Here is a 27,369-nt window from a genome sequence, read left to right as displayed (position 1 = left end):
ATATATATATATGTATGTATATATATGTATATACTTTATATATCTTAGTTTCTCTCTGTTGCTCAACTATAGTAGATATCAGTTTGTCTTCTGTTCCCCTTATTTTCAGGTAAAGGCCAAACCAATTCCACAACAGCACCTTGGACATCAGTTTTCTCCAGGTCCATGTATGTAAATGGAATGACAATAAGACAGTCTTCATCTTCAGTACACATCATGTGATCGAAAACAGTACACAACTTGGCACTGAAAAAACAGTGTAGATATTGTTGGTGCTCTCTACAACTTAACTCCATCTTATATTACAGATCTTACTGTTCTGTACTTTTCTAACAGATCACATGGGTTTCAGAGTGCAGGTTTACTTGTGGTTCCTAGAGTTTCCAAAAGCAGAATGGGAAGCAGAGCTTTCAGTTATCAGGCTCCTCTTTTGTGGAACCAACTTCCAGTTTCTGTCCGTGAGGCTGACACAATGTCAGCTTTTAAGATTAGACTTGTCTTTCCTTTTTGATAAATCTTACAGTTAGGGATGAGTTGGATTTCCTGAGCTATCCCTTAGTATGCTGCTATAGGCTTAAACTACTAGAAGACAAATTGACCTCATTTCATCAAATGAAGTAACAAATGAATATAAATTAATAGTTTTTATTTGTAATTATTTACATCTTATGTGTTGTTATTATTACTTTGTCTTTCCTCCTAGTGAGGACCTGCTCGGCTCCATTCTGGACCTGCCTTTCTGTGCCTGTTTCTCCTTTCTGACCTCCCAAACCCAGTTAATCCATCCATCCATTTTCTTCCGCTTATCCGGGTCATGGGGTAGCAGCTTAAGTAGGGAGGCCCAGACTTTGGGCCCCAGCCACTTGGGCCAGCTCCTCCGGGGGAATCCCGGGGCATTCCCAGGCCAGCCGAGAAACATAGACCCTCCAGCGTGTCCTGGGTCTTCCTCTGGGTCTCCTCCCGGTGGGACGTTTCTGGAACACCTCACCAGGGGGGCATCCAAGAGGCATCCTAACCAGATGGCCGAGCCACATCAACTGGCTCCTCTCAATGTGGAGAAGCAACGGCTCTACTCTGAGTCCCTACCAGATGATCGAGCTTCTCACCCTATCTCTAAGGGAGAACCCAAAAACCCTGTGGAGAAAACTCATTTCAGCCGCTTGTATACGAGATCTTGTTCTTTCGGTCACAGCCCAAAGCTCATGACCAAAGATGAGTGTAGGAACCTATATGGACCAGTAAATTGAGAGCTTCGCCTTTTGACTCAGCTCTCTCTTCCCCACGACAGACCGGTACAGCGCACGCTTCACTGCAGACGCTGCACCTATCCGCCTATCGATCTCTCGCTCCATTTTTCCCTCATTCATGAACAAGACCCAAGATACTTAAACTCCTCCACTTGGGGCAGGACCTCCTTGCTGACCCAGAGAGGCCACTCTACCCTTTTCCAGCTCAAACCCAGTCGTTCGAAGCAAATGGCCGCTTGTCCTGAGCCTGGTTCTGCTGGAAGTTTCTACTTGTTATGAGGGTTTTTCCTTTCCACTGTTGCCTTTGTGCATGCTCAGGTTGGGAGACTGTGATGAAATGAAGACTCAACACAATCTGCTGGTACCCTTCCTTCCTTAGATGGACAACTTTACTAAATTGATATGTATAATGTACCATAGTCCCTCCTTTAACGCAGGGGAGCCATACCCTGAAGCCCTGCGGTAAGTGAAAAACTGCAAAGTAGGAATAGTAGTACAAGTAGTAAGTAGTAGTACATGCATATGCATATACATATACACACACACACGTGTGTGTGTGTGTATACTGTATATATAAAGGTGTTTTAAACCCTTCCCACACTCTTACAAATTCTAAACAATGTTGATAAACTCTAAACGCTCTAATAAAGCACGGAATGTCATGATCTCAGCTCTCTGCTTCGCCTGCACTCTACGCTCTCGGCCGCGCCCACTTCTCCGCAGCAGAATGGAGATCGACAGAAGAGGATGGAGGAGGAGCTGCAGGAAGAAGTTTCTCCTGCAGTGTAGGCTGCACAAAGGTGCAGCAGGTGCTAAATAATTTAAAATAATTAATTCTAATAAAAATTCCTTGCCAACTGTGCGGCTTATCCATCAATCAGCCAATTGTGTGTCATGTCCAATCTTATTTTTGAACAACCGCAATAGAGCGAATCTGTGAAAAACAAACTGCGAAGTAGCGAGGGACTACTGTATGTGAATGTTTTTTTTCAGTGCCCTAAGACAATTTCAGTTGTGACTTGCTGCTATATAAATAAATTGAATTCAATTCAATTCACTTTTTACCATACCATACCATTTTATTTATAGAGCACTTAAAACAGTGACAAGGCCAACCAAAGTTCTGTACAGACAGAAAAACAGGCAACACACAAAGCAAAATACAAAATGAGGTAAATCAGAACATAGACATAAAAACGATGCAGATAATAAATATGACGACTAACCAGTGTGGAGCATACAGGTTCAAAACACAGATCCTCTGGTGTTGAAAGCTACTGAATAATAGTGGGTTTTTAAACGGGACTTGAAAACCGAGAGGGAGGGGGCATGTCTGATAAGCAGAGGCAACTAGTTCCAAAGTCTTGGACCTGCTACAGAGAAGGCCCTGTCACTGCGCTTAAGATGAGTTCCTGGAACTGTGAGGAGGAACTGGTCCGCTGACCTCAGGGAATATTCTGGACCAGTTGTAGTGGTGAAATGGAGGTCTGACTGATACCAAACAGGAATGAACTGCAGTAATCAAGCCTAGATGTAATGAATGCTTGTATTAATGTCTCCAGGTTATTTTTGGACAATATGGGCTTCAGTTTAGACAACCACCTCAATTGGAAGAAACATGATTTAACAATCTAAAAAAGTTAACTCTGGTCCTCTGGACATTCAAAAAACAAAACAAAGCAAAACAAGAAAAAAATGTAGAAACGTTTCGTCTTTCATCCGAAAGACTTCCTCAGTCTCAGGTGCCGTATTCAGCTCAGTCTTATAAATAGCACCTTCTCAGAGTGGATCAACCAGTTTGCTGCTGACAACCAAAACCAGCTGATCACATGGTCAAGAAGGACCATCAGCCTAACAATGGATCATTAGCACACTGATGGCTGTTTACTATTCACAGAGGGCTGAGTGATACTAGCAATCACAGCATTGTAAGAGGGGGACAATTGAACCCGGAGGCCTCCACCCCTGTTTAACGATGGACGATTTCTTTTCACAAAGATGGCCTCCTTTACTCCTCTCTCAAACCATCGTTCCTCTCTGTCCAGGATGTGAACATCTTCATCCCTGAAAGAGTGACCGCTGGCCTGGAGATGAGTGTAGACCGCAGAGTCCTGGCCTGATGTTGTTGATCTTCTGTGCTGGGCCATCCTTTTGGCCAGTGGCTGTTTAGTTTCCCCGATGTAAGACTGATCACAGCCCTCCTGACATGCATGATTAACTCTGTCACTTACAATGTTTCCAAATATCTGGCGTCTGTACTCATCCCTTTAGTTGGCAGCTCAGAACACCACATACAGAACACCATGGACTTTGTGGACAAGGTGAGGGATGTCATCATGGAGACTGATGAAACAATGGTCTCTTTTGATGTCACATCACTCTTTACGTGCATTCCTGTTGATGATGCAGTAGAGGTGGTCAGTTTAAGATTAAAATCAGACACCACTCTGAGCAGCAGGACCACGCTTTCTACAGAACAACTGTGTCAACTTTTGAAACTGTGCCTGCAGTCAACCTACTTCACATATGGGGAGCAATATTATAGGCAGAAACATGGGTGAGCTATGGGGTCTCCAGTTTCTCCTATTGTTGCCAACCTGTACATGGAGGAGGTAGAAAAGAGAGCCTTGACATCCTTTTCAGGGACACCACCAAGTCATTGGTTCAGGTATGTTGACGACACCTGGGTTAAAATTAAATCTCAGGAAGTCCAACATTTTACTGACCACATCAACTCTGTGGATAAATACATCAAGTTCACAGGAGAAGATGTAAAAAATGATAGGTTGGCTTTCTTGGACTGTGAGGTCTCAGTCTCTGATAGAGGACATTTGCAAACTGAGGTGTACCGCAAACCCACCCACACAGACCAGTATTTGCAGTTTGACTCCCATCACCCTTTGGAGCACAAGTTAGGAGTCATCAGGACTCTGTATCACAGAGCAGACAGCGTCCCCACTAGCTCAGGAGCCAGGCAGAAGGAGAAATCCCACACAAGACAGGCTCTAGAACAATGTGGATATCCTAACTGGGCCTTCCTGAAAGCAGAGAAGAAACCTAAACAGGACTCCAGTCAGCCATCAGGTGAAAAGGAGGAACCCAGACCCAGACCAGTGGTCATTCCATATGTTGAGGGAGTATCAGAGAAACTGAGACGTTTATTTTCTAAACATAACATCCCAGTGGCTTTTAAACCCCAAAATACATTACGGCAAAGACTGGTTCATCCCAAAGATCCAGTCCCCCGACACAAACAGAGTAATGTTGTGTATGCTGTTCAGTGTCAGGAGGGCTGTGATCAGTCTTACATCGGTCTACAGAGCTCGCACAACTGCTGATGTAAACTCACACACACATTTCAGACATAATAAATAAAAAAGCTTAGCTACAGTAAAAAAAATAAAAATACGAGAGAAATGTTTGATGTGTTTTATTCACATTAATCATGTATCAAAACAACTGCACTAATTTGACAAAATAACAGCGATCAAAATGTCGAAAAGACAGTCCAGTTTACTTTCATAAAATAAATGGATGGATGGATGAATTGTCCTTAGTTGGACAACAGAGAAGGCAGTTGTAATTGAGGTTGGAGCAGCAGGAGCAACGTGCAGGAATGAATTCAGCAGAGAAGAGTTCGACTCAGAAACATGAAGTTTGTGTGTGTGTGTTGGGGGGGTAGGACACTTGACAGAATCAGATCTGCTCTATTCATACACAACCTGTTGTTGCTCTCTACAGTAGTTATTGAATCAAGTGTTTACAAATGTATCGATCAGTTTACAAATTAAGCCCAGCTATTAGGCATAAAAGCACCAACAACTCACTAAAATACAGTGAAAAGGCACACAGTATGTTAGCATAGTTTATCATGGGATTGTGCAATGTTACTCTTGGGACACCTCTACTTAACTTTTGTTATTCTGGTGTATATTTGGTACATTTTATGATTTAGAGTTGTTACATTCATGCTACAGAATATAGTATAACCATGTTGTAAACTAATGTTACTTTGCTGTGGTGCACATGTTGAATAGAAATGACTCCAACAGTTAATCAGTTGTGAATCTTTTGGCAAATACATTTCTGAAAGTCTTATTAAAATCAAGCCAGTCATTTGTTAGATGTTTTGCTAACAGACTAACAAGGTTACCCCCCAACAGCTAATGCCAATGTTGTGTCACGTAGGGCATTGTGTTGAAAATGTTTGTTGGGGAATATCTGTAAAAATGGCCGAGTGAAAGCCATTTGCTTTTAAACATCAGTTGTCTGTGGGAACCATCTTGATTTGGATTGACTTCAAAAGTTAATCAGTTGTTGATATACATCCATGATTACTTCCTAAAAGTTTCATTTGATGAGATATCTTGCTAACAAAAATGTTAGGTCAAGTCTAAATAGCTAATGATAAAATTTAATTCAAGATCTTGCACAAGCAGTACCCAGAATGTTTTCAGGGTCAGTCTCAGCAACTACTACACTGAATGCCATGAGAAATGCTGCACAAAAACACGTGCGCCATTTTGACTCTTCTTGCAGAGACATGGGTCTTTTCCTAAATATATAACACAAGTTGGACTTGAAGTCTTCGGTATTTGTATCTCATGTGACAGGAAAAGCCTCCACCTGAGCATACCTAGTGATAAATAAAATCCCATTGTTGATAACGTGGGAGCGAGTCTGCGCCACTGTGATTTATGTTTCCATCAAACACTCCACTCCGTTTATAGATTCCTCAGATGGCTCAACGGAGTCAGGATCCGTGATTTGCAGATTCAATATTCAGCTTGACTTTAACTTCAAACCAGCGCAGCATAGCACAAGTGCAGGATGTGTGAACAGTTCCAGAAAAGAAAGTTCACCTTCACGCTGTGCATGCAGAGCTCAGACAAATAAACAATTTTCTATCTGTTTGTGGTGCATTTGTATGCATGCAGTGTGCAGGAAAGAGTAGGATGCAGACAAACAGACAAAACCACCAGAACAGACATACAAACACCACCCGGGGAGGTCTGTGGTGAAAAGCGTGGGAAGATAAATACAGCATGGTGATTTAGGAAGGTTAGGATTTAAATGATTTCAATGACTTTCATGCATGAAAAGATGAGACTGCCACACTGATCCATATTCAACAAGGACGGTTTTGTAAATGCACAGCAAGTGTGTGTGTGCTGCTTTGTATAGTTCCTGTAAAGGATGTGCATCTCAGGTGCTCCATCAGATAAGAAGGAGGCAGCAGTGAACACAGTCAGCGTTAAACAGCGATAATAGAACAGAACGCCATCCTGGGTCAATGTCAGAGCTGAATCTAATCCACAATGATTACACTTTCATTACCACCAAACCTCGTTTCCAGCACTCCGTCCAAACCCACAACTTTTTATAGTTTCTTAGAAACAACAGAAGAAAACATCCCTAAAAAACCTATTAGAAAAAGCAATTCATACATCATCAGGAACAAGACAAGACGCAAATCATGTTTGTCACTGTCTTTGCCCGTGCTTATTTGTTTGCAGGTACAGTTTTACTGGAGTTTTCAGGATATAATCATTGGATGCACAGTTACTATTGATTAACTTTTGGAGGTAACCCCATTCAAGATGGCCACGACATGTAAGCAGCTTTTAAAGCCCCACAAAAGTGAGTCAGCCAATTTTACAAATACTGAATTTGGAGTGGTAGTAGCTGAAAATAATCCTCAACACATAGTCAAGCTCTAACACATCTTGTGGAATCGCATAATAATTTACAAGATTTTATAAGAAAATTATCCTCATTTTAAAATTTAACAGTCAATATGGTGGGTAATACGTACACTGTTAAGCAATGCTCGTCTTTTAATAGTGTGAATGCTTTAAATTTTCTTAGATTTTTATTTTATTTTCATTTTTTGATCTGTTTACACTCGTTTACTGCTCCTTTCATATTTTTTTCTGGTTCAGCTTCTTTCAGCATCCTTGTGCAAATTCAAACTTTTTTTTCAGCTACTTTTAGCTAAGTTCAGCTTTTTTTGTGCTCCTTTTAGATTCTTTCTGAGAACTACAACATTTTTGTGCTTCTTCGAACTTCTTTCTGCTAATTTCAGCTTCTTATGTACCTTTCAGCCTTTTCTGCAAATTTCAGCTTTTTCTGCTATTCCAGCTACTATTTAGGTGGTTTTATGCTCATTTTAGCTTTTTTGACTAATTTCACATTGTTTTGGATCTCCTTTAAGCTCATTCCACTTCCTTAAGATTATTTTTGCCTTTCAGGTACTTTTCAGTCATTTTTTGCAAATTTCAGCTACTTTTAGCCATTTTCCTAATTTCTGTGCTGATTTCTGCTTACCGTATTTGTCGCACTATAAGTCGCAGTTTTTTGCATAATTTGCATGCCCTGTGACTTAAATGCCGAAGCGACGTATTTATGGATGTTTTCCCATATTTATAAACCAATTTTTGGCTGAGATATGACCGTTTTCATTCATTCTGACTGAAATATTGAACTCTACCATTTTCAGTCGCTAGATGGCACTTGCGTAGTATGGCATGCCGTTGTATCATGTAATAGGTAAACGTGTCTGTTAATGACACAATTGGCTTGCCATAGACTGCCAGCGTCGTCTGCCTGTAGCAACGGTCAAATTAGCTTCATTTCACTGTGCCGTCCCAGCGAAATGAAGCTAATTTGACCGTCAAAGTGCATTTGTAAAGCAAAAGTTAGACTGAGACACACCTTTACTATAATTTCAAGCAAACAAATAATTGTTTTTAAGTGTTAATCTTGTTAAACTCTTGTTAAAATCCTCCTGTAGATGCTCCTGAGGCCGCATTTCCGGGTTCGGCCCACATTTCTGGGTTGTCAGTGGTGACGCATAATAGGTGTGACGTATACAGCGAAGCGACATATATAGGGATTTTTCCACTTTATTAGACATATTTGGACTGATGCGACTTATAGGGCAGGTGCGACATTTGTGGAGGAAAATACGGTATCTAAACCTATTTCAGCAAATAACGGTATGTGTTTTTCTGGTTTCTTCTGCTAATTTAGGCTTTCTTCCATTTCAGCTACGTTTCAGCATGTATTTTAGCTAATTTCAGCTGTTTCTCTGTATGTTCCTTTGTAATAAACATTCACACTGCATTTTCGCAGGAAATCCTATTTCTCTTGTTGTTTTTGTAATCAGTTCTTTATTTTACTGACACACTGAGCTGATACTGTTTTAATTTCCAACATGGTACAAAAGGCTCAAGCCAGCACAAAGTCTGTTAGAATTATCACACATCACAATGGTAGCTCGATTTTCACTTCTGTAAATGCTCTTCCTCTTGCTGAAACAAAGTGGCACTTTGTGTTTCTTGTTATCTATAAAATCAACAAGAGGAACAAGTGTGATTGCTTAAGGTTTCATTTTATCAAGATCAATTTCCTTGACTTACAGTAACAACAGAATGATACAAACATGTTTGCTACAGCAGATAACAGTGACTTGTAAAAGTATTCATGCCAATTTGTATTTTTCTGTTTGGTTGCCTCATCCTGCAGTTTTCAAGCTATTTCAACAGTTCATATCAAAACATTCATCTCTTTCAGGACAATCCTGACTTTTGGTATTGGTGCAACTTTAGTTTTTTGAAATATTTTACCTTTTCTGACATTTTTTTTTTCTCATCAAAAATTAATTGAGCTCATTTTCCATCCTTCTAATCTTTAGATCTGTTTACAACCTTTTACTGCTCCTTTCACATTTTGTTCTGCTGCAACTTCTTTCAGCTTCCTTGTGCAAATTTAAACTTTTTTCAGCTACTTTCAGCTACTTTCAGCTGTTTTTTTAGTTGTTTTGTGCTCCTTTCAGGTTCTTTCTGCTAACTACAACATTTTTGTGCTTCTTCAATTTCTTTATGCTAATTTCAGCTTGTTTTGCTTCTTTCAGCTTATTTCTGCATTTAAACTTTTTCCACTATTTCAGCTAATATATAGCTGTTTATGCTAATTTAAGCCTTTTCAGCTAATTCCACATTTTTGCACTCATTTCAAAATGTTTCAGCCTAATTCAGCAAAAAAATGTGCTCTCCACTTCCATCTGCTAATTTCAGCTTCTTTCTGCCTTTTTAAGCTACTTTTTGACAGTTTTTATTTTTGTTGTTAATTTCAGCTATTTTCAGTTAATTTCCACTTCTTTGTGCTTATTTCTGCTTATTTCAGCAAATGTTCTTTCTGCTTTCTTCTGGTTCAGCCTTTTCAGCTACATTTTTTAAGCATATTTTAGCTAATTTCAGTTGTTTTCTGATAAATTCAAGTTTTTCATAGTAATTTTTACTACATTCAGCATATTTAACTTGTTTCTGCTCATTTCAGCTTATTTCTGCTAGTTTCAGCTTTTTCCAGTTAATTCAGCTACCTTTTAGCAGTTTTGTGCAAAATTTAGTTTTTTAGCTAATTCCATGTTTTTAGCTCATTTCAGCTCTTTCCACTTCCTTTTGGTAATTTAAGTTTCTGTTTGCCTTTAGAGCTACTTTTCAGCACTTTTTTTGGCAAATTCAAGCTTTTTTAGCTAATTTCCCAATTTCTGTGCTAATTTCTTCTTACTTTAACCTAATTCAGCAAATATATGTTCTTTCAGCTTTCTTCTTGGTCGGCTGTGGCTGAGTGGTTAGAGCAGTCGTCCTCCAATGTGAGAGTTGGGGGTTCGAATCCACCAGCATTCACATGCTGAAGTGTCCCTGGGCAAGACACTGAACCCCTCATAACCTCTGATGTGTGTCCCATCAGTGTATGGATGTGATAAAGCTCTGATTAGTCTCTTTAGAATGATTTGTTCCATTATTTTTGTAGAGATCTAGTAGAGTGCTGTATGAATGGATAAATGAGGACACAGATTGTTGTAAAGCACTTTGAGTATCTTGAAATAAGATAGAAAGGCGTTATATAAGTACAGTTCATTTACAGTCCATTCTACTAATTTAGGCTTGTTCGTTCATTTCACCATGTTTTTAGCTAACTTAAGCTCTTTTTCAGCAGGTTCTTCAGCAATAAGCACTCACTGCATTTTTGCAGGAAATGTAATTTCTCTAGTTTGACTGATCATTATTTTGTTGCATTTGTTATACTTTGTACTTGCCAGCTATCTTACTAATGTTTTTCTTTACATTTTGTATTTTTGTTGGATGTAACTGGAACCCTATGTACATAGTTTCGTTCCACCTCATGTACCACGTGATGTGAATGACAATAAAAATCCTTGTATCGATGTTTGACACTGTGTGCTGCTACTGATCCCCTTTTTTACCAACTGTATCATGCTGCTGGAATTTTAATTACCCTGAAGGAGTCTTCCCAAGGGATCAATAAAGTTTTATCGAATCTAATCTACCAGTAATATAATTTTCCTATTGCATTTTATTCTTCCACCTATTTTCTGAAGCACATTATAAATGTTGTCTTCTGTTGATGTTTCTGCCTCTTTACAGTTGAGGGGTTGCATTTCAAAATGTTTGGAGAAACGCAAAGCAGAAATAATTGTGGTTAAGTCATTTTGAAGCGATGCAGACGTTTGTAATGCATCCCAAACCTGCTCCAAATAATATATTTCCATATCTGAACAGCTTTGCCTCGAAGTGTCAGAGCTGCTTGCAGTAAAGCATGAAGCTAAACAAAGTCAGCAGTACCTTGACGTCTCGGTGGATGATGTTGTTGTCATGGCAGTAGCGGAGCGCCTCGAGGATCTGTCTCATGTAGTGACTGAAAATTAAATTAAAAAAATTGTGCAATTACTGGTACATGACAGCAGTTGTTCACCAAAAGTTTATAACAATATAGATACAGCATAAAGCCTCACCTGGCTACTGCTTCACTGTAGACGAAACCGGCGTCGGCTCTCTTCACGATCTCAAAGCACAGGTCTGCTCCATCCATACTAACCAGGGAAGGAAAGAGACACACGGTAAAGCTGGACTGCTGCGGTGAAAAGGGCGTAAGACTGGTGAAAAAGGTTATTCTTATTAAAATGTATGTGATTTGCTGTAGAAGGTGATGTAAGAGGTGTGGGTCACTAATTAGGAGTCATGTTTTTGATGTTGTGGTGAAGCAGGCAGGAAGCTGAAGTAATGGTAAAGGAACACTGCGGCCAGTTTGAAGAGTTTTTCTGAAAAAATTCATGAAAATTTTTTACCCGTTTGTTATAAATTTTGTTACAAGAGATAAACCCTCCTGCTGTCCTTGGGTCAAAATGACCTCGAGGTTTGACTCAAGGGCAGCAGGAGGGCTTCTTTTTTCTAAATTCTTTTTTAAAATTCATTTACCCGTTATTTATCCAGGTAGTCTCATTGAGCCACGAGAACTCATTTTCAAGAGAGCTCTGTTTAGGAGCAGGTGGGGGTTAAGGGCCTTGCTCATGGGCCCAGAGTGGGGTGAATGAGGGTGGGGGCAGGTGTGGGTGCTTCACCTACCCCACCCACATTTTTGATGTTGTCGGTACTGGGGTTTGAACCGGCGATCTTCCGATCACAGGCCCACCTTGCCTAGCCTCTGCGCCACCACTCCCCCCATCCCTCCCTCCGCTTCATCGCACTGGACTGATAAACTAACTGCTAATCTGAAAACAGCCAAGACCAAAGTGGATTAGGGTCATTTTACAACCTCATATCCATTTATGCAAATGTTAGTTTAACGTTACACCTTACAACATTAGGTTTTATGGTTATTTGTAAGTGCAAAGATGAAGTAGTACCAATACAGCCTGGGGCACTTTCATGAGTAATTTCACAATATTTATGTCAAAACTAAAATGATAGTTTGAATATGTTGTAAAAATGCAGTGTGAATGCTAAGTGCTACACGATACTGCTCTTCTTGTTCTTTCTTTCTTCTTCTTTCAGCTGCTCCCTTCTTCAGGGGTCACCACAGTGAAGTAACTCGCACGAAGACTTGGAAATTATTTTTATGCCGGATGCCCTTCCTGATGCAACCACAGACCACCGAGCTGCCACAGCCCTGTGTGTGGAGCAGAGAGCTGCTGTCAGGGGTGCCCAGGGGAGCACATGGTGGGGGTTAAGGGCCTTGCTCAAGGGCCCAGAGTGGGGCAAATTAGGGTGGAGGCAGGTGTGGGTGCTTCACCTTTCCCACCCATGTTTTTTTTAATGTTGTCAGTCCGGGGAGTCAAATCAGTGTCCTTCCGATCACAGGCTCGCTTCCTCTAACCTCTGTGCCACCACTTCCCCATTTTACTAAATGATACAGTAGTTCCTCGCTACTTCGTGGTTCATCTTCTGCGAACTGGCTCCATCGCGGTTTGTCAAAAAGAACAATTAAGAAAATATATTGTACAGTGCAGTACACGACACACGATTGTCAACTTTACAGTAAAATAATTGTACATGGTAGGGAAAAAGTAAAAAAAAATAAAAAAATAAATTCGTACAGGCATCGCCACTTTGTAGTTTTCTTTAAATCAGCCTTCACTGTAATTGCCACTAATAAGAACTACATTGCCCAGAAGCCAATACTGTACTGTAGTGCCTCTGGCCACTGCTTTCTGCTGAACAGTATTGTTGAACTATTTTTCCATAACAACAAAGTCCATGCTCAATAATCCAGGTATACCATCCAACATTTTTCAGTCAGGTCATCTGGACAGTTTCTTTTTTTGTGCTGAAACGTTTCATTAGATTTTCATCATGTCACTTGGAAAAGTTTCTTTAAAATATTAAACTTCACAAATGTAAGTTTCACAAGAATGTCAGGACATGTCTCTGTAAGAAACAGAGCATTGTGCTATAGCCCCTTTGACGGCTTGGACCAGATCAGCTCGTTACACATTGCATTTCCATATACACTTCTGGACCGGTTCTGTAGGCAGGGTCCAGAATCCAACTCGCCTTACCACCTGGTGGTGATAGTAAATCGTAAATGGACTGTACTTACAGTATATAGCGCCTTTCTATCTTATCGAGATACTCAAAGCTCTTTACACTACAATCTGTGTCCTCATTTATCCATTCATACAGCACTCTACTAGATCTCTACAAAGATAATGGAACAAATCATTCTAAAGAGACTAATCAGAGCTTTATCACATTCATACACTGATGGGACACACATCAGAGGCAATGAGGGGTTCAGTGTCTTGCCCAGGGACACTTCAGCATGTGACTGCTGGTGGATTCGAACCCCCAACTCTCGCATTGGAGGACGACTGCTCTAACCACTCAGCCAGCCCAGTGCTCCCTTAAGCTATTTACTAGTCACCACTAAACGTATTAGAAGAAGAAGACCCTGAAAATATACGCAACCAAAATGGAGGATCTCGTTGCTTTATTGAACATTATGCTCAGTCGTTGACTTTTTGTCAAAAGTCAAAGAGAAGAGACCCAGAAAAAGTCTGCGTGCAACCAAGCAAAATGCTCTGGACAAAAACAGGAGAGTGCTGAAAATGATTAGCGAATGAGTGATGGTAAGCTAATGCTAATCTGCTAATCTGTGGGTGTCGAGCGTAAAGTATGCACATGTCGATTAAATACGGTTTAGTAATACATGCTGTGTGTGTTTCAGATGATTCTCCAGCAAAATAATCTCAGCAGACATTCAGTATGTTACATCCAACTCTGGAGCAACAGTGTGCCATTAAAAGATAAAAGAGGCTGTTACCGTTCATCGATGTATCATTTCAGTATAAATGTTGACAATAAAGATGTATTAAAAATATCTTGACTTTTGTTATGACACTCTAGTTATTTACCAAACACTGTAGATGGAAAATTTGGATTTAGCTCATAATCATGACTTGAAATTGAAACAGGTTTCAAATACAGGGTGAGAATTTATTTTGAAGTTTCTGGTAAATTAAAAAGAATACAGAATATTAAAATGATCAAACTACATATATATCCTGCTAATGAAGTTTAGTTCACCATTAAGAGTGAGAGTTCTGCGATGGAGTTAAAAGCAGTCTGCTCCTCAGATAAATAATGTTAAATTATTCTTTTTAAATATGAATTTTTCTGTTAACTAATTATTCAATTAAATTCAATTCAGTTTATTTATACAGCGCCAAATCACCACAAAGTTGTCTCAGGGCACTTTACAGGAACATTCACATACATAAAAGCCAATTAGTAAAGTTCTCTATCTAAGGAATCCAGCAGACAAGTTGAATCTTGCATTAATTGAGAGAATGTATCATTTTAAGGGAAAAATCTGTTGTTTCCAAATTTCATGGCGTCAACAAATCCCCCCTTCTTCTTACAACACTCAACAGATGTCTGGGGACAGAGGAGACCAGTTTCTCAAGTTTAGAAATAGGAATGCTCTCCCATTCATGTCTAATACAGGCCTCTAACTGTTCAATCGTCTTGGGCCTTCTTTGTCGCACCTTCCTCTTTATGATGCACCAAATGTTCTCTATAGGTGAAAGATCTGGACTGCAGGCTGGCCATTTCAGTACCCGGATCCTTCTTCTACGTAGCCATGATGTTGTGATTGCTGCAGAATGTGGTCTGGCATTATCGTGTTGAAAAATGCAGGGTCTTCCCTGAAAGAGATGACGTCTAGATGGGAGCATATGTTGTTCTAGAACCTGAACATAGTTCTCTGCATTAATGGTGCCTTTCCAGACATGCAAGCTGTCCATGCCACAAGCGCTCATGCAACCCCATACCATCAGTGATGCAGGCTTCTGAACGGAGCGTTGATAACAACTTGGGCTATCCTTGTTCTCTCTGGTCCGGATGACATGGCGTCCCAGTGTTCCATAAAGAACTTCAAAGCGTGACTCATCTGACCACAGAACAGTCTTCCATTTTGCCACATTGCATTTTAAATGACCCCTGGCCCAGTGCAAACGTCTGAGCTTGTGGAGCTTACTTAGAAATGGCTTCTTTTTTGCACTGTAGAGTTTCAGCTGGCAACCGCGGATGGCACGGTGGATTCTGTTCACTGACAATGCTTTCTGGAAGTATTCCTGAGCCCATTTTGTTATTTCCTTGACAGTGGCATGAGGTGCAGTTAAGGGTTTAAGGGCCCGAAGATCACAAGCATCCAGTAGAGTTTTACGGCCTTGACCCTTACCCGTTTTTGCTCAATATGCTTCAGAACCCAGTTCATCAACAGCAAACCTTTGTGGGTATTACAACTATTTAGCAGACCGATGAACATTATTATATATATATATAAAATTAAATATATATATATATTAAATATATATATAAAATTAAATTTAACAGTTAGTTATTAAAGTGAAAACAGGATTTCATGATAAAGCCAGCACTGTTTATTTTATTGTTTTTTAATCTTCAACGCTAAAAAAAAAAAAAACTTTTTTTAAATGACCAGCTCAGCTGGTCTCACCCAATCCTCTCCCCCCAGGCCAGGTAGGGCATCATCTTCCCGGCTCCAAGCTCCGTTGGTCACTACCAGAAGGCTGTTGCCCAGACCGCGGCCTCGCATAATCATGAAGGCCGAATCCTGATCCCGGCAGACAGGCGGACCGGGCGGGACGGGTCTGGGACGAATGGTGGAAGCGATTTTAAAAAACATTTTATGTATTGGAAAATAAAACATTAGTTGTTTTTTTTAATCACTTCTGGGATTTTTAAAAACATTTTATGTATTAAAAAAATAAATTTGGTTTATTTAAAAATTGCTTCCACCGTCCGTCCCAGACCAGTCCCGGTCCACCTGTTTGCCAGGATCGAGGTTCGGCCTTCACGAATACGCGAGGCCGGGGTCTGGGCAACGTCCTTCTGCGAGTCACCAGCTCGTATGACCTTTCGTGGTGACCAGCAGAGCTCAGAGCACGCAAGGCTGGGATCCGGAGCCCGAGCCCCGAGTCGGCACCATGTAGGGTCTTCCACGGTGACCAGCGGAGCTCGGATCTGGGAAGATAACACCCTGCCCGGCCTGGCTCTGAGTCTCCGGGGGAGAGGACCGGGATAGACCTGCAAAGATCCTTCCAGCTCACTCTGAATTTTGTCGTTGGCCACCAAGCACAAAAAACGCCAGCACGTCAGCATTAGACCAAGGTGTTGTCATTAGTGTTTTTAACATTTTTAAATCTTTTAAAATCTTTAAAATAGGTCCAGCCGCTGCTCTAGTCCAAGAAATTGCAAATGACGGATGATTGTTTTGAAAAGTTTCTGAAGGATCCAGTGACTCCGCCCCTGACCAATCAGTGACCAACAGTGTTCTGACTAGGGCATTAACAGAGTACTCGAGTAATCTACACATCGATTGCTAGGACATCTATCGAGGTTAAAAATGTAACGTCGAGTATCCGTAGTGACGTCATATTATGTGACCACCGTATGACCGTAGGGGGCGGTGTTGCACTGTTGCAGGTCATACCGGGTCCAATCTACCGAACCAGAACCAGTTTCGGTTTAAGTTTTGTTTTTGACGTGCTGCATGTTTCTTCACATTTGCAGTTTAATAATAATAACTAATAGTTTAGTTTTTCCTGTGACTTATTTGCAGTATGATAAATGGTAGGAGCATAATATACGTTCCCAATGTTTTGTTGGTCTTTTTTTTTGTAAATAATTATCTTTTTTTGCGATTTTATTTATTTATTTATTTTTGTATCTTGAGATCTATGACGTCATCAAATACTCGAGTTCTACTCTGGTTTTATTATGTTAATGTCAAGTTTAAAAATTATATACTCGTTCAACCCCTAGTTCTGATGTCACGTTTTCGCATTTACTCAGCCCGGTTGGAACCACAGAGCCAAAGGTTCAGAAAAAAGGGACCAGTTCTATGTACTGTTACTAATGGAAAAGCCTTGGAACCAGGCTGAGTCGAGTCCAGTCGGGCTGTAACGTTACTAATGGAAAAGGGGCAATAGATACGCTTGGTATAGCTCAGACTATTCAACAAAACTGCTCAGGGGCCCACAGTTTCTAAAAGCCAGCAGCTCAGTGGCTGGACATCCAGCAATTAAAGTCATTATGTAAATTAACAATGATCTGTTACCTTTTAAATTTGTTTATTTTGTTGCATTGAATCTAAATACAATAAACAAAACCCCAAACCCAAACCCAACCCCCTACAGCCCTCCCACACCAGCAAAAAAACAAACAAACAAAAAACTTTTTTTTAAATGAACTCATCGGTGGGCTGGAGTAAAGTCACCCTTGGGGCTGGAAGTGGCTCACGGGCCACCAGCTGAATAGCCCTATTCTAGCTACTAGTGTTTTGCGTCATTCTCAATGTCTCTGTGTAGATGAATACATTTTTCATTTGATAAGTTTATGAGAATATTGTTAGAAAAAAAGACTGTTGTAAAACCTGTTTTACCGCGTGGACAAGGCCTTAAACTCTACTTTTCTGAATTGAAGTTATTCAGAAGCCTACATTTAACAGACGTTCATTCAAAATCTTTAAACAACTCAATTTAAAATGTCTGAACTATTTCTTTAATGTGAAAGTGGTCAATGTTTAAATGACCAACTACCACCACTTTAACAGACCTAAAACCAGAAACGTTATGAATCTACCATTTAAACATGTCTTTATGAATAAAGAATGAGGAATGTACACACTATCATAATCTTCTTAAAAGACATTGTAAAGTTTGCATGAATTTTTGTGTAAAAAAATTAACTTTTTCATGAACTCAGTGTGTCTGTTTCAAATCAGTTCATGTCAGAAAACATGCCAAAGGCACCGTTCAGACAGGTCAACATGTCTGCTTGTAGTCTTGCTTCTCGACAGTCTAAAGTGAGCACAAGCTGTTTCTGTAATGATGAGGCTTAATGTTGTTGCATTTTTAAAAAACTCAAGTGAGATTTAAGATAACAACTCTATTAAAAAGAGTTCATCAATCCACTGAAAAGAGCTGCAGCCTGAGGGGACAGAGTTCCTCTGTGCACATAAACGTGATCAATAAATCTGCTAGAAAAGAAAACAAGCAGCTGATTGGTGTGATCGCACTCACAACACTCATGATACGGTTTCTCATAATTTGTCTGCCAATTTCTCTAAACCTGCTCTTCATCTTCGTCAGCCTCTGCAGCACATTAACAAAGCTGCAGCACATGCCTGTTCTCCACACTCTGACTCCCGCCTGCTGATTAGCGGGGACTGAAACCTGGCAGAGGAAGGGACATTCAAACTGTCTGGATTTGCTCACGTATCTTTTTTACCCTCAGATGGCTGCAGCATTCCAAGAACAGCTGCCGTGTGCAGTAGTCTGTGTAGAAAAACTGCACAAAAATCTCTGAACACATGAAAAATCTCTTTAAATGGCGCTTAATACATTTCCTTCAAAGTTTCCCCTTTTTGCAACGAGTCGTGTCGTCTATATGCACAGCTTGAGCGTTTGCCTGTTCAGCGATAACAGAATTACACGATAAAGGAATTAGTTCTGGAAGAGGAGGAAGATGAAGATACTGAATAGGCCTGGAGATCAGGGAATGGCGCTGCTTTTAGAAAAGCTAGAGGTAGCAGCGTCATAAATCTTATCTGTTTTCCCCTTCATACATGTAGTAATGCACAATCTCTCCACACAATGCCCCACTCTACATTTTCTTACTGCACCCCCAGCTTTAGCTAACAAGCTTTTCCATATCAGAGCTAATTACACAAAACTGCTGCAGGACACACAATCTGTCTCCCTCCCTTTCCTCTCTATAGCCTGGCTGTGACTCCTTTTCCCTCATCACCCCTTTCTCTAGAAACCTCTGCAACATCCACCACTTATCACCCACATGTACAATTTTTCACCTGACCCCATTTTGTAGGTTATTCTAATGTAACCTGGTAGGATTCTTGTCAGGTGAAGACTTACAATTCGAAAACCATATAGAGCATGCCATCTGAGCTGTACGTCTCCAGAAGCTCCACGATGTGGGGGTGCTTCAGCATGTGGCAGATGCTGGCTTCTCTCTTCAGATCTGAGAGCACAGGGACAGAAAAGACACAAGGTGAGCATTAGTGATAAAGTGGATCCTTGAAAATGGGAATAAACTTGAGATTTAAATGTTAAAAATCAGGCTTATTAGCAACTGCTAAAGCAAGTAAGTCTGGAAAGGTTATCTGATATTGATCCTGATGCATGCTCAATAATCCAGGTAGAAAAATCTAAAAAGTTAAATCTGGTCCTCTGGACATTCAAAAACAAAACAAAGCAAAACAAAAAAATGTAGAAACGTTTCGTCTTTCATCCGAAAGATGTCTTCAGTCTGAGGTGCTGTATTCAGCTCAGTCTCTTAAATAGCACCTTCTCAGAGTGGATCAACCAGTTTGCTGCTGACAACCAAAACCAGCTGATCACATGGTCAAGAAGGACCATCAGCCTAACAATGGATCATTAGCACACTGATGGCTGTTTACTGTTCAAAGAGGGCTGAGTGATACTAGCAATCACAGCATTGTAAGAGGGGGACAGTTGAACCCGTAGGCCTCCACCCCTGTTTAATGATGGACGATTTCTTTTCACAAAGATGGCCTCCTTTACTCCTCTCTCATACCATCGTTCCTCTCTATCCAGGATGTGAACATCTTCATCCCTGAAAGAGTGACCGCTGGCCTGGAGATGAGTGTAGACCGCAGAGTCCTGGCCTGATGATGTTGATCTACTGTGCTGGTCCATCCTTTTGGCCAGTGGCTGTTTAGTTTCCCCGATGTAAGACTGATCACAGCCCTCCTGACACTGAACAGCATACACAACATTGCTCTGTTTGTGCCGGGGGACTGGATCTTTGGGATGAACCAGTCTTTGCCGTAATGTGTTTTGGGGTTTAAAAGCCACTGGGACGTTGTGTTTAGAAAATAAACGTCTCAGTTTCTCTGATACTCCCTCAACAAACGGAATGACCACTGGTCTGGGTCTGGGTTCCTCCTTTTCACCTGTTGGCTGACTGGAGTCCTGTTTGGGTTTCTTCTCTGCTTTCAGGAGGGCCCAGTTAGGATATCCACATTGCTCTAGAGCCTGTCTTGTGTAGGATTTCTCCTTCTGCCTGGCTCCTGAGTTAGTGGGGACGCTATTAAACAATTATTTAGTGATATCAACAAGACTGTTCTGCCATAATGGATAGCATCCATCCATGCATTACCTTCCGCTTGTTCCGAAGTCGGGTCATGAGGGCAGCAGCTTGAGCAGCAGGAAGGTTCAGACATCTTTTTACACAGCCACCTTTTCTAGCTCTTCTGGGAGGACTACAAGGCGTTCCCAGGCCAACCGAGACATATGGTCTCTCCAGCATGTCCTGGGTCTTCCACAGGGTCTCCCCCCAGCTGGACATGTCCGAAGCACCTCCCTAGGGAGGCGCCCAGGAATCATCCTTACCAGATGCCTGAATCACCTCAACTGGCTCCTCTTGATGTGGAGGAGCAGCAGTTCTAATCAGAGTCTCTCCTGATAACTGAACTTCTCACCCTATCTCTAAGGGAGAGTCCAGCTACCCTGCGGAGGAAACTCATTTTAACCTCCTGTATCCATGATCTCATTCTTTCCACTACCCAGAGTTTGTGATCATAAGTGACAGTAGGAACGTAGACTGACTGATAAACAGGAGAGCTTTGCCTTACAGCTCAGCTCCCTCTTCACCACAACGGACCGGCACAGAGTCCGCAGTACTGCAGATGCTGCACCAATCCGTCTGTCAATCTCATGCTCCATTTTTCCTTCACTTGTGAACAAAACCCCCGAGATACTTAGACTTCTCAACTTAAGGCAGAACCTCACCCTCGACCCAAAGAAAGCAATCCATGACAATGGATGGCAATGTGCCATATATTGCCTACAGCTATGTGCATTTAGCAAGGTGTTAGTATGCCATGTTGATGATATATTATATGTAGCTGATTCTTAGGCAAACGCTAAGGCAAGCTAAATCATTGCATGCCATAGAAAATCTGTGCTGACTAAATTACCAGCACAATAATTCTCACACCAAACTTTTAAGCACAGCTTGTAATCAAAACCCATTGAGACACTGGTTTAAGGTGGTAGTGCCCCACATCAAAGAAGAAATCCACTGAACAGGGAACAGACAGGCATGTTACCCAGGCGACAGGAGAATGATTTTATTTTTCTTCTTTCGGCTGCTCCCTGCATTAGGGGTCGCCACAGCAAACTAAATCGCAAGACAGGTGAATGAATGGCCACCTAATTTCACAACCTCTTGAATAAACATTGGTAAACAAAACAACAAGGAATTCTACCAGTGTTTTTGGACCATGTGTACACCTGGCTGCCAGTCTTTACTTGTTTTCGCTCAGGTGAAGTAAACTTCTGGAAATAATGTTTGCTAAATTGGGCACTGCTGTTAGTGAGAGACTTAGGCCCATATAGGATGGCTCTGTTAATGCTAGATAGCTAGCCAGAAAAATAAATAAATAGATAAATTACTTCTTCACTGTCATTGCCTTGGGTTTTCTGCTGGCAAACTGTTGGCAAGTCTAGTTTAAAAAAATAAAATAAAAAAATAAAAAATAAAATAATATATATATGTATATATATTACTTTTACCCATAGACTGTACTGTTTTATTACAGAGAGGAATACTGGATATGATTGAAGAGTACCAGCTGATTTTAAGAAGTAAACAGTATCGTTGAGCATTAAACAACAAATTAAGTTGAATTTAGTGAGAAATTACTTGTTTCAACAGGAACCATTCAAGCAATGAACTAACAATAAGGATGTTTACTGTCTAATGTCACAAGTAAACATAAGCCATGATGATTTGCTGAATGGGCACTATAGGTGCTTTCATCAGACTCCCTCAAAAATTGTTATTATTATTATTAAACCTATATTTTACTAGGAAAAAGAATCAAACGGTATTCTAACAAGCCCAGTGGCTAATTTACATAGGATGCATCAGTGTAGTCTACATTTTAGTTGTGGTTATACTGTCCTTAGAAATCAAAGTACACCAGTTAGTACAATGTAATTGTCAATTTATTTTTGATTTTTAAGCATATTGAACATTTCAAAATTTATCTGATGATTATATTTCAATAAATATACAATAAATTTTGTATAACAGATGACTTAAAGAACATAGAATTTAGAAAACAGTATCAAAGCAAACATTTTCAAGTATTAAGTACAGAAGTATTAATTATACAAAAAAAAAAAAAACAAAAAAAAAAAACATCCTGACGCATTCTCAATAATCCAGGTAGAAAAATCTAAAAATGTTAAGTCAGATCCTCTGGATGGGTTAAAATTTTTAAAAAATTGTAAACGTTTTGTCTTTCATCCAAAAGACTTCTTCAGTCTGAGGAGCTGTATTAACCTCTGTCTTATAACACCTTCTCATAGTGGCTCAACCAGTTTGTTGTTGACATCCAGAACTCGCTGTTCACATGATCAAGGAGGAGCTGATGGTTCTCCTTGATCATGTGATCCACTATGAGAAGGTGCTATTTATAAGACTGAGCTTAATACAGCTCCTCAGAGTGAAAACGTCTTTCAGATGAAAGACTACAATCTTTCTTGTTACAGATTTTTTAAAGTTTTTCACAACTGTAAAGTTTAGTCCTATCATTTTAAATGATCTATTTATGTTTACAGTGACATGTAACAGTACAAATATTTTTTATTCAGAACAGACATTACCAAATGAGATTCTTATTTCTTTCAAGCTGAATTTGGAAAACTGTGTTAAAAAAAAAAAACAAGCTGTCAGAATTTTCCACAGTGATTTGATTGTTGAACAGTATTAATACTTTTTAAGAATTCAATTTTGTGATTTTTTTTTTTTTTTTTGTATTAAAACAAAATAATATGGTGCTAATTTGAACATATTTCTGTTAAAATGTTGAACACAAACATGTTAAACGTAATAACATACTGGCTGTGGGGAAATCAACAGAAATGTTTTGCCCTCAACTAGAACTGCAGCTGTGTTAAAATGAACATCTGTTTGGAGAGTGTACAGTATCTGACAAAATCAAATGGAGTTCATGTATCTGGGTGGACGGATCGGACGGCATCTGCAGCCAGTTTCTTAGGATCCACTGTGGGATGGACCTTTACAAGAGATCCTTCCTGCCTACAGCCATCAGCATCTATAACATCTCAATGAAATGAGGATAACGAGTTACAGCAACAAATAATTTCCCTTTGGGATTAATAAAGTATATTTGAATTGAATTTGAATTGAATGTATTTGGGAATCTTGTTCATGAGTGCTGATAAGATGGAGCTGGAGACGAATCAACAAATGGGGGGCCAGTTGCAGTAATGAGGGTGCTGGTCTCTTCTGTTGTGGTGGAGAAGGAGCCAAGTGGAAACTGATTTACTGGTTTGTCTAAGTTCCAGTCCTCACCTATGAGGTGTGGTTCAGGATAGAAAAACAAGAGCGTGGACACAAACAGATGAAATGAGCTGCCTTCGTAGGGTGGCCGGGCTCAGGCGAGGAGAGAAGAGCTGCGTAAGGAAGCTCAGAGTAGAGCAGCCAGGAGGAACCACATGATGCTGTTGAGAGATGTTCAGGTTTCTCTCCTGGACTTGTTGCTTCTACAACCCAACCGTGAATAAACCAAAATATTATTAATAATAATAATAATAATAATAATGAATGGTTGGATGGATGGACAGTCATTAACATTTCTTGCACATAACTGTTCACCAATGATTTTAGAGTATAAAGAGCAAGCTTTGTCAGCCAATGAAATGCTTCCTGCTTAAGGGACAAGTCTGTGCAATTCAGGAAGTTTACCCCATCTTTCAAATCCACCTGCCGTCGACACTTTTCATCCCATTTTACTCAACAAAGCAAATGTCCATTTTCATCAGAGAGACAGCGACAGAATGCTGATTTGTCTGAGCTCCATTTTCCTGTCCTTGTACGCATCATTGTTGCCAAAAATCTGCTGTCATCAAATCATTTCTAGTTATCTTTTCATCTGCTTTTGTTCTTTAAAACAAATGAGAATAAAAGTGTTCTATGCAGAAGTTTTATTTTTTTATTTTGAATGTTTCCATCACTTCTCTCCCTAGTGGTTCCTCTAAACAACAACTGCACATTGTTCCTTTCAGCATCAGTGCCTCCCTCCATTAACTCTCCTCCTCATTAGGAGCCAATTAAAGTGGTAGATACTCATTGTCAAGCTGCAGTAAGAGGATCAAAAATACTGGGATGGATACAACAGCTCTGCACTTGAAGCAAAGAGACTTGTTACCAGTTTGCATATGAGACATCTCTTGTGGGCAAGTTTTCATTGCAGGTTTTCTGGAGTGCATCACTCATGCTGTGCTTTGTGATTCCTGTCTATAATAATTGTTAGACTACAGACAGCTCCAAAGTGGGCAGGACCATCTGAAATGGTGTTGTATAAAATGGATAGATGAAATGCTTAGAGTGCTCAGAAATGTTACGTGACTGTTCGTCATGTTGTCAGTGGAGCCGTAGTGACCTTCTGCCAAACAGGCTGTGTGCTAAGTTCTGACCTGACATAAGTCAAATTTTGAAAAGTACGGTTTTGAAGAGGTTTTATGACTGAAAAGTAAAAAATGAACAAAAGAAAAAGCAATAGTTATTAATCTAATAATAGGAATACTGGTAGCAGCCCCATGTTGAACAGAGGAAGCTGAAAACAGGAAGCCGTTTTCACAAGTTAAAATTTGACTCAACACCTCCTTTCAAGCACCTTTAGGAATCCAGCATCTTTCATCACCAAACAATTATTTCTGTAAGGCGTTTAAATACCCCCCCCCCCCCCCCCCCCACACACACACACACACAAAAAGGCTACCTAAAGCAAAACTGTTTTGAACAAGTTCTTAAAGATGGTTTTCACAGTTAGTTTAATGAAGCATTTAGCCAAGAAACACTTCAAGGATCAAGGTTCTTCATTGGGGCGGCTGCGGCTGAGTGGTTAGAGCAGTCGTCCTCCAATGCAAGAGTTGGGGGTTCGAATCCACCAGCAGTCACATGCCGAAGTGTCCATGGGCAAGACACTGAACCCCTCATTGCCTCCGATGTGTGTCCCATCAGTGTATGAATGTGATAAAGCTCTGATTAGTCTCTTTAGAATGATTTGTTCAATTAGCTTTGTAGAGATCTAGTATAGAGCTGTATGAATGGGTAAATGAGGCACAGATTGTAGAGTAAAGCACTTTGAATATCTCGATAAGATAGAAAGGCGCTATATAAGTACAGTCCAATTACCATTGTCATTCGCATCACATGTGGTAAATGAGGCGGAATGAAATTGTGTACTCAAGGTCCCAATTATCCCCAAAAATAGCACCAAAAAAAAAGTATAAAAAGAAACAGTATACAAGATATAAGATATACACTAAACAATAAAAATGTAATATAATATGGTGTGTTAAACAGCAGCCTGATCATGAGTCTGTTGTGAGCAGATGGGTATGAATATAGCAGCTTATGTGTAAGAAATCAGCAGCATGAATAATCAGCAATACAGATAAAGTCACATATCACCAATCAAAGTGGCATTACGGTGGTTATTTTGGTTAGAGATTCATGAGTCTAACAGCTTCAAGGTAGAAGCTGTTCCTCAGTCTAGTTGTTCTACACTTAATGCTCCTCAACCTCCTTCCTGAGGGGAGCGTGGCCAAAAGTGTGTGTGCTGGGTGAGTGGGGTCCTTCATGATGCAGGTGGCCCTCTTCCTGCATCTGGAGGTGTAGATATCTGTGATGGTGGGGAGACTGACTCCAACTTCAGAATGCATGTATAGCGCACAGTACCTTGTGGGATGCTGTAAGGGAATTTTTGGTCAAAGGTTATGGATATTTTTATTATTATGGCTGATAATCTAAACTCTGCCCATGAATCATATGTTTGGGTTAGCAGAGAGAGCTGGATGAGGAGCTGAGTGAGGCTGCAGTGTGCGGCAAGCAGCTGGAAGCCAAAGACATGTGCAAGTTATGTGAACTCGGCTGAACTGATAAGGGTATAAAAGGAAGCTGAGAAGGCAGTTTGAGGCAGATTTTGCGACTGGTCTATATGTGTGTACTTTATGTATATTTGTGTAACCTGTCCTGAAAATCTGACCTTGCAAATAAATATTGGTTAAAAATCTTCTCCTGCCATTGGGTGTGGTTCTTTTTGAGTAAGTAAGATAATGCAAGAATATTTTTCTCCAACAGATGCTATATTGTTTTTTGGGGGCAATGACTACCAAAGTGAAATGTGATAAAGATCTTTCTGGGCAATGTAAATTAGTGGACAAGCAGAGCTGTTATGATGTGCGTGTCAGTCAGTAGAAAAGGTGGGCTGCAAGTAACAAAAATGTCATTAGGGAATGTGTGCAATGCATAGAAAATATACTGTAGGAAAATGTTGCGACTCTAGAGAGTATCTGTTGAAAATACCATTCTACAGGAATAAGGTCCGTCCGTCCGTCCGTCCGTCCGTCCGTCCATCCATCCATCCAGTCTAGTGTTCCTCGCTATTCTGAATAGCAGTTTATCCTCAGGTGTGGTGCCAAAGACTTTTAAACATGCTGCTGTCCAGCCCCTCCTGAAAAAACCTAACCTTGACCCCTCAGTCATGTCCAACTTCCGGCCTGTCTCCAGACTCCCATTCACCTCTAAACTACTGGAAAAAATTGTGGAGTCTCAGTTGAAACAGTTTTTGGGGGATCACGCTATCCTTGAGTTATTCCAATCTGGCTTCAAATCTCTCCATAGCACTGAAACTGCTCTACTGAAGGTTTTTAATGACATTTTCATATCCACAGACGCAGGTGATTCTGTGCTGCTTGTCCTATTGGACCTTACATCTGCTTTTGACACCATCGACCACAATATCCTCATTTCTAGACTGGAGCAGTGGGTGGGCATCACAGGGTCAGCCCTTAAATGGTTTGGGTCCTACCTCTCTGACAGAACCTTCTGTGTCAATATCAAAGATTTTAGTTTGGCATCGACCGCACTCCAGTGGGGGGGTACCGCAGGGGTCCATCCTCGGTCCCCTTCTCTTTTCTTTATACCTGCTGCCACTAGGTGCTATCTTCCGCAAACACGACATACCCTTTCATTTCTATGCCGATGATTGCCAAATTTACTTCCCCCTGAGGCACAGAGGCACACGCTCTATTCAGCCTCTTCTTGACTGCCTGGCTGACATCCGGGACTGGATGGCTTTAAACTTCTTAAGCTTCAATGAGAAGAAGTCTGAAGTCATGCTGTTCCATCCCAGTGGCTCACTCATGAAC

General features: G+C 40.5%; 1 protein-coding gene across 12 annotated transcripts in view; it reads right to left on the bottom strand.

Moving 5' to 3' along the window:
* The window catches only part of caska (calcium/calmodulin-dependent serine protein kinase a), a 406,103-nt gene that overhangs the window by 204,372 nt on the left and 174,362 nt on the right, over positions 1–27,369 (bottom strand). For all 12 annotated transcript variants that reach the window (XM_037687081.1, XM_037687083.1, XM_037687082.1 and 9 more), the window contains exons 3-5: positions 19,012–19,117; positions 11,068–11,145; positions 10,898–10,970 (exon numbers count right to left, since the gene is read on the bottom strand). In XM_037687081.1, coding sequence (XP_037543009.1) covers positions 10,898–10,970; positions 11,068–11,145; positions 19,012–19,117 — 257 coding nt within the window. The remainder of the gene's footprint in view (positions 1–10,897; positions 10,971–11,067; positions 11,146–19,011; positions 19,118–27,369) is intronic.

The sequence above is a fragment of the Nematolebias whitei genome, chromosome 13 (genome assembly GCF_014905685.2).
Source record: "Nematolebias whitei isolate Nwh7 chromosome 13, NemWhi1, whole genome shotgun sequence".
In the NCBI taxonomy this organism is placed as follows: Eukaryota; Metazoa; Chordata; class Actinopteri; order Cyprinodontiformes; family Rivulidae; genus Nematolebias; species Nematolebias whitei.
Note: the sequence above shows the minus strand (reverse complement) of the source record. Positions and strands in the feature narration are given on the sequence as shown.